Consider the following 18,379-nt stretch of genomic DNA (forward strand, 5'->3'; position numbering starts at 1 on the left):
GTCAGGTTGATGTTTCCACTCCCGGCAAGGTTCTAGAATGCCACAGCCAAAGAAGTGTAGTTTGGAACACGGATTATGAGGTCTAGGTTGATCTCCGTGAACTAGAAGAGGCTAATCGGTGCGCCATGCGCCTCCAGAGACTGTTTCATCGATTTCAATCTTCGGCCAACCTTTGTCACGACAATGTGGGCATCGCCAATCCAACCATACGTTCATCACGCTGCGGGCAGTCAGTAGAAATATGGATAAAATCGATTTGAATATATCACACGACGTTGGTGTGAAGTTGATTCAAGAGTTCATCAGTGCATTCAAACCATCCTGTTCGTTCCATATCACTGCATACTGCAATGCTCGTGATGCCCTCGGCTTCTAGGGGAGTATGTTTCACGGGCCAGTTGTTAGTCTTAGCATAGCGGAAGCTGTGAAATGTAAATCGAGGTTCTCAAACTTGCGGGCCGGCACGTCAGTGGTGCGTGGGGGCTTGGTTTCTGTCTCGCCGTTTTCCAGTACCTCAGCATTTCTGAGAATGATATCGGTACCGCTGGGGCCACTGACAGTGATCCTAGCGCAACCAGCAAAGTTCTGACCAAAGTCGACTATAACCTTGCCCGACACGGTCTGGAAGGTCTCCTTTGGTTGAAGCTCTTTCAGCTTTCGAACGGGTGGACCGTCTGACGGAACGAGAGTTGCGGTCAATGGCGGAAGCTCTTCGACGCTGAGCCAATCGCCATTGTCAAAAGATGCCATTGACCAACCCGTCATAACGGACTCTTTCCTGAGTCGTAGATCTCCGTTGTAAATCTGTGAATCGGACAGCGGGCCAAAGCTAGAGGACCACGTCTTATCAGATGGGATATGAACATTGGTTCGATCGCTGAGAGTGACCTTCAAAAGACACATAGCACCGATTCTAAATCCGCAGAGGTTCCTGAAATCGCGCTTCTCGATATGACCGAAGAGACGCCCGGCGTACCAGCCCTCTGAAACCAGGATACCAATAGCGTTTCGGCCTCTTGAAACCGGTTCTGTAGCATCGTAGGTATCGTAGACATGTAGATGCTTAAAAGACTGGAAGCCCGGGGCTAGGACATGATCTTCTACCCGCTCGCCATTGATCTCAGCCCCGTAGAGACCAAGAGCAGTTATATATAGGCGAGCCTTCTGGATGTGAGTTAACTTCGTGTTTAGATCGAAGTTCTTTCGAAGGTATCATGAGCTTTTTGGTTTACCCTTGCCAAGGTTCTGACGCGAGGCAATGGACAACGCGCGTTGCCAGTCTTTGGGTTGTATGCGACCCGCCTCGACCGTGACCCAATCAGACCAATCAGTTGACGGTTGGTAAGTCAACCCGTGAGCTCTAACACGGACACAGGTTTCTTCTTTCGACTCCAGGGTGTCCCCTGACCAAGCGAGGTATCTTGACCGAGAAGTGTTGAAGCTGTGGATTCGAAGTTCAATGCCCGCGCCCCGACTCATCTGGATATTACAAGCACTCGGTTTCCAGTTTTCTTGCATGACATTCAAATCTCCATGATATGCGAGGACAGGTTTCGGCAATCTCCAGGGCCCTTTTGTAGTGCTCAAATGAGACTTGAGAGATCGAGATTCCCCAACGGAAGGCCACGTGGTCATGAGCAGCTGGAAGAACTGTATTTCTATCGATCTACAGGTTGAAAGTACCGATTCTCAGGCTATGTTGCACAAACTCTTCAATTGCGGTATCTCCTTCGCTACTGTTTGACCCGAGGTAGAGAGTTCGCTAAGTTCGCACGGTCAAGAGGCCTCAATTAGGCACCGAACTTACTGGCGATTCTCATAGGCTAGACTTGCCTAATCAGGATTTATAACCACTGCCAGTTGAGGTCAACCATACACGCACCGGGGTAGTATGCCTACCACTTTCGACCAAGTTTATCGGTACCCAAGAGGTGCATAATGGATGCTACCAGGTCAGTGGGGTTTATCTGAACGAAATATCAGCGATTGGCTCTCGGCCACTCCACTCGTTTCAAATTGTGGATAAAAAAAACACCAGCAGTCCCGGAAACGCTCAAGGCCGTGGCGAGGTTATAAGTTAGCTACAACCACCTCAGTCTATGCGAAAAATCAGCTTTCTGCCGACTGGATAGCTTCAGGTCGTTCCATATCAATTCCACAATGCTGCCAAGTCAACGATCTAAAAAAAAGTTCCATCACAAGTCTAAGAATGGTTGCTCCAATTGCAAGCGGCGCAAAGTTAAGGTTAGAGTTATCCATGCATGCGTATCGTTCATCAAGTACTTACGACCGTGTGATTAGTGTGATGAACTTCAACCGAGATGCACCAACTGCACCAGGTTTCATTTGGAATGTCAATATGACATTCATCCAGTCGTGCCAGCATCTTCACTCGCAACCGCACCAATTGCCCCGGTGAAACCTGGACGAGGCCGGCCGCGTAAGAACTGGTCATCCCAGGCCCAGGACTCCTCGCTCCGATCCCACTTCCAGTCTGAACCCAGAGAGTCACCCCAGTCCCCAGAAACAGAACTGAACATGGCTCAAGCCGAGCTATTGCGTCAATTCATCATCTTCACTGGACCAAATCTTGGCGGCTCTGATGATCCTAATCACCCGATTGTCCAGTTCTGGTCACGAGATGCGACACTACTTGCCGCGTCGTATCCCTATCTCCTCCATCTCTGCCTCTCTCTTGCGGCGTACCATCTAGCATTTCTAGCATCCAACAATTCACTGAAAAGGTCACGCTATATTGCCTTGGCTAAAGATCACTTCTCTGTCGGGTTGATCCAGACAAATGAAGCTTTGTCGCAAATAGACGCCTCAAATTGCGGCAGTCTGTATGTTTCAACAACGCTAGTTTGCTTCTGTGTGTTTGCAGCAGGTCCCACAGGGTCTGATGATCTATTTGTGTGTTCAGCCAACGGCAACTCACCTCATAGCTCTCTTTCACTAGCCCGTGGCACACGACTTATAAGGCAGCTTTTTGAAGAAAAGGTCTTGTTCTCTGGGCTCACTGAGGCGCTCGGTAGCGGTAAGGCGCCTCCTGATGACCCCCGCCCAACCTACATCTGCGAGGGCTTCGCTCGGGTTGACTGGACTGTTTCGGTTGGGAAACTTCGTGATCTTATTGTTTCAGATGCACTGCCGCGCAATGACGTCTTTGTACGATCTCTAGAAACCCTCACCAACATCTACGAAGCCACTTTCGGTAGTGAGGATGGGTGCATCAGGTGCCCACTGCACTACAAGATGGTTCTTATCTGGGTTTACATGATGGAAGACACCTTTATTGACTGCCTGCAGACCAAAGACCCTGTAGCTCTATTGCTATTAGCCTATTACGCACCTTTGGTTCAGACTGTGAAGAGGGCTTGGTTTCTGCATGGCTGGGCTGATCACATCCTCCAGGTATGCAGGAAATATGTAGTACACGACTACTGTGACTTGCTTCAGTGGCCAACAGAAGCGGTGAGGGTAATATGAGCGGGTTTGGCAACTGGGGTTTTCTCTGAACAATCTAAGAAGGATCTTTGAAAAATGGTATCTACCTTTGTGTTGCATCATCAAGGACCCAGCTCGATAGCATCCCATCCTCCCTTGACGTGCTGTGGCACTATACTATTACTATTGTAAAACGGAATAAAGGTCACCATAACCAGTAACATCAAAAACGCGTCAAATATATATAGCATGGCCTCATTTTCGCTGATGAAACCATGGAATCCTTGCATGAATTCGATTGCACGAACCAGGTTTCGAATCCAAACCGCTACCACTGTTCCAGCCAGCGCTGCTACGAAGGGCTGCCATCGAAGACCATTCGTATCATGCTGCCTCTTGGCTTTTCTCCAGAACTTATGGACCAGGCCCAGATAAATAGCCAAAACTACCAATTGGAAGACGAGGCCGCCCAAAATAACATGGTCTCCAATCTTCATCAGGTCGAGATTGCCGGTAACTTGGACGAGACCACCACCGATCTGCGAGCAGAAAGCCACGTTATCGGTGAGAATAAAGAGCACTGTTATGCTGCATTTTCGATTAGGTCGACCGAGGATACGATGTTTTAATCGTCCCAGTGTGACGTATATGGTAGCGCAGACAAACACTGGCGCGACGAGAATGAGCATGAGTTGCAACATGAAGGGCCTGGGTGAGTTGGGTAGCTGACCGGCCCAAGCGCGGCCATAATATCCAAATATCTCGCCTAAGTGGACAGTTAGTAAGAGTTGCGTTGTTGGTGATAGCATGGCAAGACATACATATACCACCAAGGATCATAGGGATGAAAAAGCGCCTTTTGGTCTGTACAACACGGACGATATGTACGCATGTTACAATGGCAAAGCATGCCATGAAGCCATAGCCAGCTGCAGTCGAAGGTGTATATGGGTAATAGAGGACCTTGCCATCCTCGAACTGGACTAAACCCATGATTGTGAAAGGAGAAGGGATCAAAGGGTCTGAGGCAAGAATGAAGTAGTACAAGTGCAAGATCCGTTTCTGTCATCTTATAGCTGATGTCCCAGAAAGAGCCTTCGGATTGATACAGTAACCTAGTAGTTGCAAGCTGGCCCACATTCTCGAAACCGTTCCCGAGTGGTGGAGTGCAATTTGGTCAAGCTGTGCGAATAACCAGCGATTGGCTACAATACCCCTTGAAGTCAAGCCGCCCTCTCGACTTCTCCGGCGGCCTGTTCACGGACTCCACTCACTTTGAATAATGTTCAGGGTGAAAACAAAGCAAAACGATGACGTGTCCCTCACGAAAACGATCTAAAGATTAGGGGTTCCACGAGTCAACAACATGGTAATTTGCCGACGGCGCTTGGAAAGGAAAAGCCATGGCTTGTCAAAACCCACATGACGTAGTCTGGTGCACCAAAAATACCTAGGCTTGGTCATTACAGACAAGCAAGTTCCTTGACTTGGAATGCGAAAAAGAAAAGGGATATACGAAAACTCTAGAGCCGCAACTCGCTTTCCGTCATGTCCGAAGGTCCCAGTATTTTGTGTCCCTTACCTAACCAAGCTGAATGCTATAAAACAGCCGACTACGGTAGAAATGGACGTAGAACAGCAGATACATATACACTTGTTCCAGCATCAGATCGACTCCAAAAAAAAAAAATCATGCGTTTGCTTGAGCTTCTTTTATGTTCAGCAGCTCTTGCTTCCCCAACAGAGCCGCCGAAATGCAAACTTTCACCATTCGATAAAGCTTGGCCCATTGACGCCGAGTGGGCGGCATTGAATGACTCTATCAGTGGCAGTCTCATCAAAACACGCCCGGCTGCATCCTCCTGTTACAAAACGAATCCATTTGATTCACCATTGAAATGCAACGCCGTTGAGGCCAACTGGACTCAGTCGATGTTCCATGCCAACCTTCCCGAGTCGATTTCGTCCGCTTTATATGCCAACAATTCCTGCCTACCTCCTGGGGCTCAAGGATATAGCAAAACGGTTGGTTGCCATCTCGGTGGCTATCCAAGTTATGTTGTAAATGCGACGAGCGATGAACAGATCGCTCTCGCTGTCAAATGGGCTTCAGAACGAAATATTCGCATCGTTGTTAAAGGAACTGGCCACGACTTATGCGGAAGGTTCGTATTTCGTTGCCGCCACGAAGCTTTCGGCTCTTGCTAATAGTGTTCTTATAGATCCAGTGGTGCACACTCCCTGTCCATCTGGACTCGTCACATGCAACGGGTCAAGTTCGACCCGAACTGGATAGTGCCTGGGACTAACAAGACAGACACCGTGCTGATCGCTGCAAGCGGACTCACTTACGGTGATGCAGTTGGTTACGCCCTCAGGCACGGCCATGTCATCGTAAGCGGTAATGATGCCACAGTTGGCTTGGGAGGGCACATTCAAGGCGGTGGTCATGGCCCATTGTCCAGCACCTTCGGTTTGGCCGCTGACAACATATACCAAGTGAGAGTTGTAACGACTCAGGGTCACATACTCACTGCCGATGCCACTCAGAATCAGGACCTGCTCTGGGCCATTCGAGGGGGTGGCGCGGGACAATATGGCATCGTTACTGAATACGTGCTGAAAGCTTATCCCGCGCCAAGTGTCATCGAAACTGGTTTCGCTATTTCTCCTCGTGGTAACACCTCAGCTGCATATGAAGCAACCTGGAACGCTTTCTCAGAGTTATTGCGCCTACTTCCTGATTTTATGGATGCTGGATTAGCCGGTGCAGCGGTAGTACAAGGTAATCACAAAGCCGGCATCAGCATCAGCCAGGGATTTTATGCCTTCAATAAGTCAAAGACAGCCACCGAAAAGCTGGCTCAGATGGCAATCGATCGAATCCATGCTTTTACTGGCAACGACAGTAGCATCCTATCCATCGTTGCTTCCAACACAACTGTCTATCCCACCTATAAGGGGTTCTTCGAAGCCTTGAATGCTGGAGGCTCAAACCAGGCCGGAGCTTATTCAATGCCGTCCAGTCGACTTCTTGGCCGCCGAGAGACATCCAAAATCAGCCAGAAGAGGTTAATTAGCTACCTCAAGCGGATGCTTACAAACTCAGACCCGGAAGGATCCGGTATGGTTGTTATCGGTTTGCAAGGTGGGCCGGGTCCTGCGAACACGCCAAGAAGCATGCAAGGCGCGCTTCTACCAGCATGGCGATCGACCTATCTGCATACAATGAGCTACGGTCTGACTCTCGACACTACTCTTACGCCGGCAGAAACGCTGGCAAAAGGAGCACGTGACCTGAACGATTCAAAGGAAAAGCTCTGGCAGGAATGGGCGCCAGATACTGGAGCGTATATGAACGAGGCAAATCCTTATACTCCGTCTTTCAAGAAGGACTTCTATGGAGCTTTCTATTCCCGCCTGTTGGCGGTGAAGGAAAAGTATGACCCTACTCAGAGTCTTTGGGTTTTATCGGGAGTCGGAAGTGATGCTTGGGATTATAGTCTAGACACAGGCAAGCTTTGTAGAAGGATTTAAAATGCCCGTGGCTCTAGTTTTGTTGCGGTAGGTACTGCCTGTTACGTATAGTTTCGATAGATACATCCCATTACAAGTGAACCTGGCTTTGGACATAACATTTCGAAGGTTTCTGGAGGATGTTGAATCTTCACGAGAGGATCAAATGAATCATGTTGCGGAGCTCTGTGGAAGATAAAACTGATTTGACGCGGGAGTAGCTGGGCCGGCGTAGCGGTCCGTAGTTGAATGGGTCGGTTCTTCTTCGTTACCGTCGTTTGCAGTGCCTCCCGAGATATTAAAAGCGCGCTCGCTGCAACGTATGTAATGGAACTCGAGGCGCTGCACTCCGTTGTACCCTAGGTCCAGGTCGCAAATGCCACGGTCATTGAATTACGAGTCATAAAGATGGAAAATATGAACTCATGGAGGTTAGTAGTGCTTTGGGAAATAGTCATTGTTGTCGTTCGACGTCTACAAGTCGAACACGACGAGACCGTTTGCTCAACTCGGTCTCCTTCAAATAAGACATGACCCCAGAGATTGTAACGCCCTTCTGTTACCTCTGCTTCATCTGACAGAACTAAGACATACTACAGGACAGGTCGCAGCGCACGTCGATGCGCTATCGACACAAATGCTACAGCCTGCAGTCTAGCCAGCTCCTCCCCAAACAGACTCTCCTCGATGAATTAGGCCAGAGTTAACTCAATCGCCTTCACGGACTTCTTTTTAAAACCACCTCAACTGGTGGCATTGATTATGGATTCCGTCAATGCATTTTGTCTGTGTCGGTCATCCACCAACGGCCAGCCAACTTGTCCTTGGCTGATACCGGAATGGGCAAAACATCACTTCGAAAGAAAAGAAAACGATGTCTTATTATCTTAAACCGACACTTAATTGTGCCCGTTGGTTTGTGACCAACATACCAGAGAGCGCGAAATCATATTAAGCCGAAGTTCTAGTATCACTGCATTCAAAGCTAGCAATACGCTTGCAACAAAGTGGGAACAATTTACATCTCATGGAGTTTTTTTTCTTTTCTTTAGAAACCCGAGATAAGGTCAGAGCTATTTAAAATGACATTAATATTCTCATACTCGAGTTAGTCTTCCTGCAGCGATGATTATAAATCAAGACCAGCGTCTGAATATTGTCTGCGTCATTGAGCGGGGTACTTGTCTTCACCCAACATCCTTTGATACTGCCATATCTTTATTTAAGAAACGCAGAATCACGAAAAATAAACATATTCAGGTATATCTCAATATGAGTAGTGCATCAGGCCTGGTTGAGCTCGCTCAGAGCCTGATCGAACATGGTCCCCGCAAGACAATGCAGACATCTCGCCGCATACGAGCCATTCACAACCATACCACTATTGTGGATACTACTCACGGAGTCTATGTTTGGGAACATGACAGTTTCCCCACTATCTATGTGCCGGTGGTTGATGTGAAGAACGCGAAGCTGGTTGATAAGAAGAACATCTCGGTGGAGCTCAAAGAGAGGGCTGCGATAGCTCAACTCGTGATCCCAGCCCATGATAGTATCAAGGAGGCAAAAGTGGACAATGTTTTGCGCTTCTTTCAAGATGTGACCCTTGGGGCACTTTCTGATATGGTGCGGATTGAATTTCGCAGTATAGGTAAGCTTTCGAGTATGACTTAAGAATATCAGCGCACTGACAGATGCTAGATCAATGGTTTGAGGAGGATGAACCCATCTTCGTCCACGCGAAAGATCCCTTCAAACGCGTTGACATCCTGCACTCCACACGTCCCATTGAAGTCAAAGTCAACGGCAGAACAGTTGCGAAAGCTACATCATCCATGCATCTCCTCGAGACAGGTCTGCCGACTCGTTACTACCTTCCATTATCTGCTGTTGATCAGACTGTCCTATCGAAAAGCCCTGTCAGATCTAAGTGTCCTTACAAGGGCGAGGCCGAATACTATAATATTGTCATCGACGGAAAGACCTTTGAGAACCTGGTCTGGTATTACAACCACCCAACTCTTGAGAGCGCAGCGATTGCACGACTTGTCTGCTTTTACAACGAGAAGGTTGATATCATCTTAGATGGTGAACTCCAGGAACGTCCCAGAACTAAATTTGCATAGCCTGACGGACGACCTTACCTGTAAAATTCAATGCAGTATCATTAATCTTTCACGATGGTCATGGCCAACTATCGCCGCCCCTTTGTTGTTGAAATCCGCTAAATTTAGCCATTAATATCTATGCTGCTCAAGAATTAAGTGAGACACTTTCTACTCCTAAATCCGTGTACCCCCGACTCGAATATCCTCCGTTTCTGGAATAATGGTGACACAGCATGTAAAGTAAAGCTCATTCCAGTGCACGGATTAGTACTGTGAAGATCTCGATGATGCTACTTTGATGAATCACCAAGACAACACGCATAATATGATACAGGGACAAGTTAGTGAATAAGAAATTACAAGTGAAACCAACGGAACGGCTCAACAACGCCCAAGACATTGTGCCGTACTTGTTTCACCTTCTATGACGATAAGACTTGTCCCAATGAGTCTTGTAAACCACGTTTCGACTGCAGATGCTTGTTTCCCCGTGCATAAGATATTGAGACATTGCAGGGGTATAGTCAATACGAAGTTCGTGCTACCCACCGTATTCGCTAGCGACGGTGATACAGAAGTATATAATGAATCAGCAGTCCGGTTTTCGAGATGATCTATCGCACATGGAGCAAAAGCAATTTTTTTGATGACCACAAAGGGTCAGCCACATCCCGGGGTGATTAACCAGTGTTTGACAAGAAACAGAAATTGTCGTAGGTAGGGAGCTTTGTTCCGAATTGTGACATTGGAGACGATACACCGGCGGACACAATATCACAGCCCATTGTCATCAGTCCTTGGTGCACCATTCATGGTTTCCATGAGCAGGTGTCCATTTGTATGCTATGTTGCAGCGTACCATTCTGAGAAATTCACGTGCTCGTGTCTTTTCTTGCACTGGGATGGTACCCAAGTACCCGTAACACGGCTTTGGGAGCTTGTATCATATTCGCGCATCATCAAGGATTATACCATGGACACAAGCTGGATCATACGTTGTAGAACAAGCATCGCTCAATTACCGACTTTCGTTGTCAAGGCTGAAGCGACAGTCCCCAGCCACCAGGAACTAAAGAAACCGGTGAGTGAGCGGGGAACAGTACCAAGCAGGCCAAGCTACCAGCTCACGAGAGTATCATATTCATGCACTAATGCTGTACCAGCATAAGCTTTTCAGCCTCCCGATAATTCACAGAATACGATTTATTGGTCCGGATGTATTACTCTGCATATAGCCGTCAATTCCTGGGATTCAGCGCCTAATCGTGCTTATCTCTCGCTACGATATTGCGGATATCACGGGTCCGTGCAGTGAAAAGAAGCCTGCAGATCAGAGTAAGCTCAGACCTCAATAGGGAAGCTAAGAGAAACAGTTGAGATCTGGATCCGATCTGTCATCTACCGATACCACATCATCCTGTTGCATGAAATCGTCTTTGCCGTTTTCAGCCTCATTGTGCCCGCATGATAGCTGCGAAAACTCAGTGTCGATTGGCTCGTCTCCCACTAGACGTTAGTTGGTTGAACGATTTCCGTTTCGCCACACATGAAAGATGGGCGGGTCGTCACTTGGCAGAAGAACGGTGTGCGACGGAAGATCTAGGTGCTGTGAGACAAAAGTCTTGATTGGTCTCAGTGAATATTGAATCGGTATTGTGATGAAATTGTATGCGACATGTCGTCGTTTTTTTGCAGGTTGCGCTATGGCTGTTAGAGTTTTTTTGACACTTTGACAGCCGGAGCATGTGGTTTGACATCACATCACGACGAGGAAAAGTGGCTTTGCCTCCCGTTGGTGGCAAACAAACGTTCACGGGAAATACTTGCCACTGATCATCCGCATTTTGGTAAGGTAGGCAGGCTACTGTATTGCCATCCGACCGTGAAGCGAGCGGTCAAGAAGACACCAGTCAAGCTCAAAGCTTAAAAAGAAGCAAATTCTTACAGTGAGTGATTCGTGTTGGTGCTTGGCTATCGAGATCTTGAGTAATGAGCAGGGGAGGAGGTCGACGCGGGAATGCGCAGAGGCATTCAATCTCCGCCAACGCCCATTCCATTAGCTCATGTCTTGCATGGAGCGATAATGATGATGCGCTGAGAATATCCGCAGTATTAGCAGAGATTCTCCGTGAACCAGGATCTTTCCCCCTCGTTTGCCAAGTGATAAACATTGCATTGGATGTCGTGAATTGACCGGGGGGTGGCAACGCTGCAAAACTTGCGTGGGGGGTTACAGTAGCGTTGCACCGAGTCGGTTTGCGGGCCGTAGTACCATAAGCGCACTCGTTCATTCAGCGGCCGTGGATTTTCTGTTAGGCTACTTGAGAGTCATGAGGCCCACCAAAAGAGTTTTTTCTCTCTCTCTTGGACTCTCTTTTCACTTTCAGGTCTTGCAACTTCGCGCCCTTGCTCTCTCAGATCATTTACTTTCCAAGAGAAGAAGAAAAGAAACTCAAGATTTGTTGTAAATATCATGAATTTGAGAGCAAGGGAAGACAAAGATCCTAATGCTTTCCCCACGAGGCAACTTCTAATTCTCGGTATGCGCGCCTCTCTCTCACCGCCATAACGGCCCCTCACCCATGATAATCTCACGAGCGCTAACCACGACATGCAGCAATATGTCGCTTTTCGGAGCCGATTGCCTTCAATTCCATTCTGGCCTACACATTTGTGATGGTCAAGGATTTGGGTATTGCTGAGAAAGATGCTTCACTTTACGCGGGACTGCTCGTCTCGGCATATGCGGTCGCTGAGGCGCTGACCTCGATGGGATGGGGTATTCTTTCGGACCGCGTCGGTCGAAAGCCTGTTGTTCTGTTTGGACTCGTTGGCGTGGCATTGTCGAGTCTCATTTTTGGTTTGGCTAAGAGCTATTGGGTTGCTCTTCTGGCAAGGTTTGTCGGCGGCGCGCTGAACGGAAACGTGTCGGTCATGCAGACTATGGTCGCTGAGATGGTGAAATTGCCTGAGCATGAGCGTAAGTTTTTCTTTGAGCTAGGATTATCGTGGAGATGCTAACTTTCTCACAGCCAAGGCTTACGCCGTGCAGCCTTTCGTCTGGACTCTTGGCGGCATCATCGGATCCGCGATGGGAGGTTTCCTCGCTCAACCCGCCAAGTTTTACCCTTCAATCTTTTCAGAGGATGGACTGTTTGGGCGATATCCTTACCTGCTCCCTAACCTTGTGTCAGTGGCCGTGGTGGCCATCGCCGTTATTCAAGGACTCTTTCTTCTCGAGGAGACACTTGTGAAGCCCGGATCCGAGGGCGAGAATGGCGTTATCAATTACCAAGAAGTCCCTGCTATAGACGATCTCGAATCTATCGATGAGCGCACACCTCTCCGACGCTCTGCCGTCCGCACCTCCGTTTCTCGCAGCCGTCGACACATGTCTCCCTCCACCAGCCGATCACGACCTCGCTTTGCCGAGTCCAGTCTTGGAATGGCAGTTGAACACGACTTTATCGACCTCCGCCGCTCTTCTTTCGGAACTGTGCACTCCATTGTCCTTCCTCAGGATCTTCTCACACCCCCTAACGAGGAGCAGGAGGACGAGCAGGCCAAGTCCGGTGAACGAACGTTCAACAAGACGATCATGATGCTCATCGTCGCACTACTTATCTTCTCGTATCACCAGATGGCTGCAAGCAGCCTTCTCGCCACGTATCTGCTCGACGATCCTGCTGAGAAACGCGGAACTATTGACTGGATTGGTGGTCTTGGTTACACCGTACACGATGTCGGCGTATACCTTGCAGTGAACGGAGTACTGGGTCTGTTCATCCAGGCCGTCATCTTCCCCGTATTCGTTAGCCGCGTTGGAGTATGGCATTCCTTTGTGAGCATGATTATCTTGTATCCTGCTTCCTACTTGCTCATGCCATTCCTCTCTGCGTTTGGCGAACCAGTTGTCTCCTTGGGAATCTACGCATCATTGTTAATGCAGAGTTTCTGCGGGCTGATAGTGGCACCCGTTACTCTTATTCTTATTAAGGATGCTACACCATCTCCTCAGGTGCTTGGCCGAGTCAATGGCTTGGCTATGTCTGGTGCCTGTTTGGCACGTACTGTTGCGCCGCCTCTTGCTGGAGTTTTCTATGCTCTGTCAGGTTCCGTGTCAGCGTGGTTCAGCTGTGTTGTTGTAGCTGTTATCGGAGCAGTTCAGCTTTTCTGGATTCCACGAAGAAGTATCAAGAAGGACGATGTCATGGTGGATAACGCCCTTACCAAGACAGCCACCAATGAATCTCGCCGTGGTCGACGTGGCAGGAACTCTTTGTCATAAAAGGCCATGTGTGTTACGAAGATGCTGGATTCAGTCGGTTACCGAAGACGATCCTCTTAGCTGATGGAACGACGGAGTATAGCAATGATTAGGTATGAACGAAAGGAAGCAGCGCCATAACCAACCTCGACAACGATAAGCGAGCGGGCATATTTGGCACTCTCGAGACGCTTTTGAAGACGACTATTTTCGTACACAACGATGCACAACATCCAACACGATCCTTCGCGACGCCCACCGAAAGCCGTGGGCTATGTAATTCTCTCCTTTGATAACAGCAACTCCCGTTTTCAAAGTATCATATGCGTCACCCTTCATTTATCGACATGAAACTGAGGCACTCTTGTCTATTCCACTTGCGCATTTCTCATGATTTCGTGTCGCTTTTCCGTTTCTGCTTTTCGGGGTGAACGATAGTTTCCAAGGCGCAAGGTATCGGTTCCATGATCTGGAAGGTAATGATGCAATCCAAAATTGCTTTATCTGCGAGCAACTACTCAACAGAATCCTTATGCTAGAGTTCGATTTTCTTTGTCTTTATGTTAGGTTGGGGGGCCTGAAGAGCTTCGTGTTATCTTCTGCAATCCATCGTAGCCAATATAGTATGATCATACCGTTTCGCGTTATCGGCTGTCTGCTTCAGTGCTTTGATGATCCTCAAACATTATCACTGTAAGAGCAACTTCTAGGTGATTGAGATTAATGGCTTCAGTACTCATTCAAGAGAATCGTGGAACATATAGGAGAAATAGGGAGATGCATAATCTTCTATAAGTAGCGAATCATCCGCCTAGCGAACCCGCCGTGCAAGGGTATTGGCTGGATAAGTTCAGCGGCGCGGCACAGAATCACACCCTCCATCTTTTTCTTGAGCGACAACGACTCGATTAACCGGCGGACATAGCACCTGGATATCACTATATGTACGCAGCTGCCTAGATGGTCCAGTAAAAAGTCTCCTCTTTATCGCGTGAAGCGACAGCCACCCATCTACTGACTGGGAGGGTTCGCCGGCGGTCATGAAACCAAAAGCGAGGGTACAGCCAACAACCAGCCTCACTGCCAGTGGTCAAGGAGATATGCGCGTGGTACTGTTGCATTATCGGATGGCCTGACATCGCAAGAACCTGGGGTGGACATGGGCAGACAATCACGATGCAAGATATCCAGAAGCAAGCCATCGAAGTTTCTATACCTAAGTCTGTAGCCTCATTGTACTGACAGACATGTCACTCTTCCATTGCCCTTGGCAAACAACTACCGACATCGGGTTCCAGGTTAAATGTCAGGCCACTTTGGGGTAAATGCGGAGTGAACCGGTGATAGTGCGGGGAGTTTTGTTGCGGGGAATTGCCTTTTCCAGGCGCATTCCCTTCATCCGAGCCGAAGCACCCTCAGCCCGGGGACCAGCCCGAGAAGGATATAAGTAGATTGAAAGGACTCCGAATTCCCCAGATTCTGTACTCCAAACCATCTGTTATCTGATCAATACATCCATCTACTCGCTCTAATCTCCAACACTTTCATCATGAGCTCTTCCATCCAGACTCTCTCCCGTGGTGTTCGCACTGCTCCTCGTGCTCTCCGTGGACTTACCCAGGTTCGACGACTGAGCACCACCGAGCCCAGCCGTAACCTCTCCAACACTCGCGATTCGGCTGTCCATGATCCCATCATGGACAAGTTCTGGGGCAACCGTGTCAACGTTTCCGAAACTTCCGCCATCGTCACTGAGACACCCAGCATCTCCGCTGCCACTACCAGCCGTGACCCTCCTCTGGGCACCAACGTCTTTGAGCCTTCATCCGCTCCTCGCTGGTCTGGCATCTCCATCCCTGCTGGCCGACAATAGATGAGTAGTGGCCATAGCATCGCACACATCACCACAAACAAGGCATTGTCAGCTTCCAGATGACTGTCCTAACCCATCGCGTCGGGATTTATCCCACCGAATGACGATATGAAACGTTCCACCATGCCCCGACATACCATTACTACACCACGGATACCCAGCCTCTTCATGAAATGAGAAAAAATATTCGCAGAAATTTGTATATACCAGAATCGCATTGAGGGATCTGAAAGAATGAATCTTGGAGCGAACTATGGCAAGGGATCATTGGATTTTAGCAAGGAAAGCAGCTGCGATTGACCGAGCAGAGTAAAGACTTTTCCTCGATTTGTACATAACCTGGATCTGATTACTAGGCGTTTATAGTTCTAGCAATTGTATATAATGATCGATAACCTGTCAAAACTGAATACGCGTCGCCGTGATTGTAAACTTGATGCTGGGACGATGTCCAACGCGCAATGATCCACCATCAACCCCAAGCTTCGGTAGACTTCGGTCTCTATTCCACCGGACCTTCGGAAAGTTTCTAGAGGCCCACTTAGCCTCCGATGCGGCCCAAAGCCTGGAAGCTATCGTCGGTCTCCACCGGGACCTAGATTTGGCTCCGAGTTGGTCATGTTGTCTCATTCTCAGTTGGAATTACAAGTATGTCGCCCAAATCGGGTCAGCGATTATTATATGAACATGCCGTTAAGGTATTCTATAGTTTCTTTCATCTCATAAATCTCTATACACGTTGACTCATGTCATTCAAGCAATAATCAGGTCAAGTTCCAACCCTACTCAGCTATGAATCTACAAGATCCATTGGGAAGCCATTATAAGAACGGATAAAGCCAGGAAGCTACTTGAACCTGTGAGCTTGATGGCAGAGTTGCCCTCAGCCTCAGCAGACGACGACTTGGAAGCAGGCGTAGATGTCGAAGAGGGAGAGTCCTCCGCCTTGTCCGTCTTGCCGGTCTCATTCTGATGTCCAGGGGCAGAAGAGTCATCGATCAACAAGTTGGAAACAACAACAAAGTTGGAGAACTTCTGTTCCAAAGCATCACCGCCATTTCCCTCTGCCTTCAGGCCCTCGGCCGATTTTCGAAGGACAGGGAGTATGGAACTGGCTGTAAAGGGAGCCACCTGGGTGGCCACGGCAAGCCATCGGTGCGTGAAGCCTTTGTACATGACGATGTCGCGAGGGCATTTTCCTTTGCTATTCGCACACGCGATCTCATTGAAGTCGCCATTCTTTTTGAAGAATGTCCCCAAGGTTGCTGATGCGAGGTTCTCGGTACGTTTCCTCCATTCATCTGATCCTTCAGTCTGAAAAGATGAGTCAGTATAAAACCATTTATCATCAAGTTATATACTTACAAAGTTGTACATGAATGCAGCACCCATGGTGAGTCCTGCCGAATTGGCAGACCACTGGATCTGGTTGACATTTGAGCAGTTCTTGGTCGCCTTTGTAGCTTGAGCACCATCATAGACTGCCCAAGTCTCCTTGTCGATTAACTCACTGGTCTCGAGCCAGTCCCAGGTCTTTGAGGCATAGTCGGCGTATGTCTCGTTGGATGTGAGTCTAGCGAGACGAGCGCCAAGATTGAAGAAAAGAACATTGGCAAGTGCTATAGAGGTTAGTGACTTGAAGGCAGAACTTGATGAGGTAACATACTCGACTTGTAATCGAAACCAGCATTGGTCATCATGATTTGCCATCGAAGACCGCCATTGCAGGTCTTCTGCGCTACTTCTGTGTCCCATCGTGCGCGTTGCTCTTCCCAGACTGCAACGGCAAGATCAAGCCATTCAGGTTGGCCTTCAGAGGGTTCAGGATAGCCATATTCGGCGGCTGTCAGTGCAGCAGAGGCCCAAATAGACTGGTCGTCGTTGCCCATGCTCGCAGTGTTGTTGGCGGGCATGAAGTCCTTTCCCTTGCCAACCTGCCACTGAATGCCCTCCGTAATAAGCTTGTTGTAGGTCTTGTCGCCTGTCAATTGCCAATAGTCCACAAAAGAACCCATGAACGCCCCCGACTGGTACCAATAGTACCCATCTGTTCCCATAGTCCTTTCGGGCAGAAGACCAGGGGTTTGACCAGTCTCATTGCCCTTGTAGAAACTGATGAGATCCCCAGCAAGACCCTTAGACGCGTCTAAGATGCCATCCTTGCTGTCAAGCTTCATAGACTGGACAGGTGCAAACTGTGCCAAAAATAGCACAAGGCCAGCACCCTTCTGGAATACACCCATTGTGTTACGACGGAAATAAGAAACGAGTGTGGAGAAGACTGATAAGGTTACTGCAACTTTAGGAATTGGGCTGACGTGAAGGTTTTTATCATCAGACAAAAATTGTAACGCGCTAGGCAGCGCGAGCCAAGCAAAAGGCGCAGTTGAGCTAGCGAAATGAGCGAAATCATTACCCGCCGCTTGGACTGAATCCTTCGGGGGCTATGTTGACCCAATAACATCGTGAATATCCAAATTACGACCCAGATTTGCTTATGTCAGATGTTTACCAAGACTCACAAAATTTGAGTATTCTAATGCTTCAAACCATGTATGAAAAATAAAGGCAATTGAAACATCGTCGATTTGTGAACCGTGTTGATCAAGAGGGTGTGAACATGCTCAATATGCCCTGGAATGGATGAAGAGGGTTGAAGAATACGTCACCAAAGACCTGGCGCCAAGGAAATGACATGCCACCAAAGAGAGCAATCAAGGACGGTTGCAAAACAAGCCCTTCAGAAGCGGCGCAGTGATCTGTTGTTGACCTATTGGCAGTCAACAAGACACGATCACTCGAAGAGAGTTGTTCCGGTTTTAAGCTCAGCCTCAGGCCTGGATTGCCGCTCGATTCATGAAGCCGTTACATTTTTGACAGTCATGCAAGTCTCGCATAGTTATCTGATACGAGCTGCGCATTCTCACCCTGTTTTCGCCAACGAATGGGGTTAGGTCTTACTCGCTTCTTGCTTGACAGCGTGTTGTTTCCGGCGACTACTGTGTTTGGAATAGCTTAGCCTATACCGATTAGGCTCTGTCACTGGTGGGTGGATCTATTTCACCAAGGAAATGTTTTTAACTATGGGATTGTTTGTGATAATTTAATCAGGAACTGCCTCGAGCGTGAGTGACCATGAGCACCTTACCTCAACCACGGCCGTCCACT

At 48.5% G+C, this 18,379-nt stretch overlaps 9 protein-coding genes across 15 annotated transcripts; 5 read left to right on the forward strand and 4 right to left on the reverse strand.

Moving 5' to 3' along the window:
• Window positions 1-387: 387 nt before the first annotated feature.
• FOIG_14245 (uncharacterized protein) lies at window positions 388-1,635 on the reverse strand (the record flags this gene model as incomplete). The annotated part of the gene is made up of 2 exons (XM_031215457.1): window positions 388-1,164; window positions 1,372-1,635. 2 exons carry the CDS (start codon window positions 1,633-1,635, stop codon window positions 388-390), a joined length of 1,041 nt encoding a protein of 346 aa, XP_031054851.1.
• A 525-nt stretch (window positions 1,636-2,160) lies between these two features.
• On the forward strand, window positions 2,161-3,489 carry FOIG_14246 (uncharacterized protein; the record flags this gene model as incomplete). The annotated part of the gene is made up of 2 exons (XM_031215458.1): window positions 2,161-2,244; window positions 2,302-3,489. 2 exons carry the CDS (start codon window positions 2,161-2,163, stop codon window positions 3,487-3,489), a joined length of 1,272 nt encoding a protein of 423 aa, XP_031054852.1.
• An 80-nt stretch (window positions 3,490-3,569) lies between these two features.
• On the reverse strand, window positions 3,570-4,440 carry FOIG_14247 (uncharacterized protein; the record flags this gene model as incomplete). Its single annotated transcript, XM_031215459.1, has 2 exons — window positions 3,570-4,213; window positions 4,269-4,440. 2 exons carry the CDS (start codon window positions 4,438-4,440, stop codon window positions 3,570-3,572), a joined length of 816 nt encoding a protein of 271 aa, XP_031054853.1.
• A 699-nt stretch (window positions 4,441-5,139) lies between these two features.
• On the forward strand, window positions 5,140-6,984 carry FOIG_14248 (uncharacterized protein; the record flags this gene model as incomplete). Its single annotated transcript, XM_031215460.1, has 2 exons — window positions 5,140-5,612; window positions 5,670-6,984. 2 exons carry the CDS (start codon window positions 5,140-5,142, stop codon window positions 6,982-6,984), a joined length of 1,788 nt encoding a protein of 595 aa, XP_031054854.1.
• Window positions 6,985-8,106: 1,122 nt separating this feature from the next.
• FOIG_14249 (uncharacterized protein) lies at window positions 8,107-9,250 on the forward strand. Its single transcript, XM_031215461.1, has 2 exons — window positions 8,107-8,614; window positions 8,665-9,250. The coding sequence occupies exons 1-2, from the start codon at window positions 8,236-8,238 to the stop codon at window positions 9,087-9,089; spliced, it is 804 nt and encodes a 267-aa protein (XP_031054855.1). The 5' UTR covers window positions 8,107-8,235; the 3' UTR covers window positions 9,090-9,250.
• Window positions 9,251-10,281: 1,031 nt separating this feature from the next.
• FOIG_14250 (uncharacterized protein) lies at window positions 10,282-14,083 on the reverse strand. 7 transcript variants are annotated; one of them, XM_031215462.1, is made up of 4 exons: window positions 13,485-13,914; window positions 12,094-13,176; window positions 11,017-12,039; window positions 10,282-10,772 (listed from the first exon to the last, which is right to left on the reverse strand). In XM_031215462.1, exons 3-4 carry the CDS (start codon window positions 11,360-11,362, stop codon window positions 10,585-10,587), a joined length of 534 nt encoding a protein of 177 aa, XP_031054856.1. In that variant the 5' UTR covers window positions 11,363-12,039; window positions 12,094-13,176; window positions 13,485-13,914; the 3' UTR covers window positions 10,282-10,584. The 7 variants fall into 7 exon arrangements, with proteins under 7 accessions (XP_031054856.1, XP_031054858.1, XP_031054862.1 ...); XM_031215464.1 differs by lacking the exon at window positions 10,282-10,772 and adding an exon at window positions 13,974-14,083 and having other exon boundaries at window positions 10,968-12,039; window positions 12,094-13,915; XM_031215468.1 differs by lacking the exon at window positions 10,282-10,772 and having other exon boundaries at window positions 10,968-12,039.
• Window positions 11,371-14,152, forward strand: FOIG_14251 (uncharacterized protein). Its single transcript, XM_031215469.1, has 4 exons — window positions 11,371-11,611; window positions 11,689-12,051; window positions 12,104-14,031; window positions 14,103-14,152. Exons 1-3 carry the CDS (start codon window positions 11,545-11,547, stop codon window positions 13,357-13,359), a joined length of 1,686 nt encoding a protein of 561 aa, XP_031054863.1. The 5' UTR covers window positions 11,371-11,544; the 3' UTR covers window positions 13,360-14,031; window positions 14,103-14,152.
• A 586-nt stretch (window positions 14,153-14,738) lies between these two features.
• FOIG_14252 (uncharacterized protein) lies at window positions 14,739-15,657 on the forward strand. Its single transcript, XM_031215470.1, has one exon. It carries the CDS (start codon window positions 14,888-14,890, stop codon window positions 15,209-15,211), a length of 324 nt encoding a protein of 107 aa, XP_031054864.1. The 5' UTR covers window positions 14,739-14,887; the 3' UTR covers window positions 15,212-15,657.
• FOIG_14253 (uncharacterized protein) lies at window positions 15,466-17,562 on the reverse strand. The gene is made up of 3 exons (XM_031215471.1): window positions 16,878-17,562; window positions 16,577-16,830; window positions 15,466-16,525 (listed from the first exon to the last, which is right to left on the reverse strand). The coding sequence occupies exons 1-3, from the start codon at window positions 17,452-17,454 to the stop codon at window positions 16,010-16,012; spliced, it is 1,347 nt and encodes a 448-aa protein (XP_031054865.1). The 5' UTR covers window positions 17,455-17,562; the 3' UTR covers window positions 15,466-16,009.
• Window positions 17,563-18,379: the final 817 nt, after the last annotated feature.

Source organism: Fusarium odoratissimum (genome assembly GCF_000260195.1).
Source record: "Fusarium odoratissimum NRRL 54006 unplaced genomic scaffold supercont1.39, whole genome shotgun sequence".
NCBI classification, from domain to species: domain Eukaryota; kingdom Fungi; phylum Ascomycota; class Sordariomycetes; order Hypocreales; family Nectriaceae; genus Fusarium; species Fusarium odoratissimum.

Bases quoted from the DNA above. Each gene is read 5' to 3' on its own strand.
- FOIG_14253 (XM_031215471.1), bottom strand. From the start codon at position 17,454: ATGGGTGTATTCCAGAAGGGTGCTGGCCTTGTGCTATTTTTGGCACAG. The intron at 16,831-16,877 runs GTATGTTACCTC...TAACCTCTATAG, and splicing joins TGGTTTCGATTACAAGTCGA to CACTTGCCAATGTTCTTTTC. The intron at 16,526-16,576 runs GTAAGTATATAA...TCATCTTTTCAG, and splicing joins CTGCATTCATGTACAACTTT to ACTGAAGGATCAGATGAATG.
- FOIG_14251 (XM_031215469.1), top strand. From the start codon at position 11,545: ATGAATTTGAGAGCAAGGGAAGACAAAGATCCTAATGCTTTCCCCACG. The intron at 11,612-11,688 runs GTATGCGCGCCT...CACGACATGCAG, and splicing joins GAGGCAACTTCTAATTCTCG to CAATATGTCGCTTTTCGGAG. The intron at 12,052-12,103 runs GTAAGTTTTTCT...ACTTTCTCACAG, and splicing joins GAAATTGCCTGAGCATGAGC to CCAAGGCTTACGCCGTGCAG.
- FOIG_14250 (XM_031215462.1), bottom strand. From the start codon at position 11,362: ATGAACGAGTGCGCTTATGGTACTACGGCCCGCAAACCGACTCGGTGC. The intron at 10,773-11,016 runs GTAAGAATTTGC...TAACAGCCATAG, and splicing joins ACCAACACGAATCACTCACT to CGCAACCTGCAAAAAAACGA.
- FOIG_14252 (XM_031215470.1), top strand. From the start codon at position 14,888: ATGAGCTCTTCCATCCAGACTCTCTCCCGTGGTGTTCGCACTGCTCCT.
- FOIG_14249 (XM_031215461.1), top strand. From the start codon at position 8,236: ATGAGTAGTGCATCAGGCCTGGTTGAGCTCGCTCAGAGCCTGATCGAA. The intron at 8,615-8,664 runs GTAAGCTTTCGA...GACAGATGCTAG, and splicing joins GATTGAATTTCGCAGTATAG to ATCAATGGTTTGAGGAGGAT.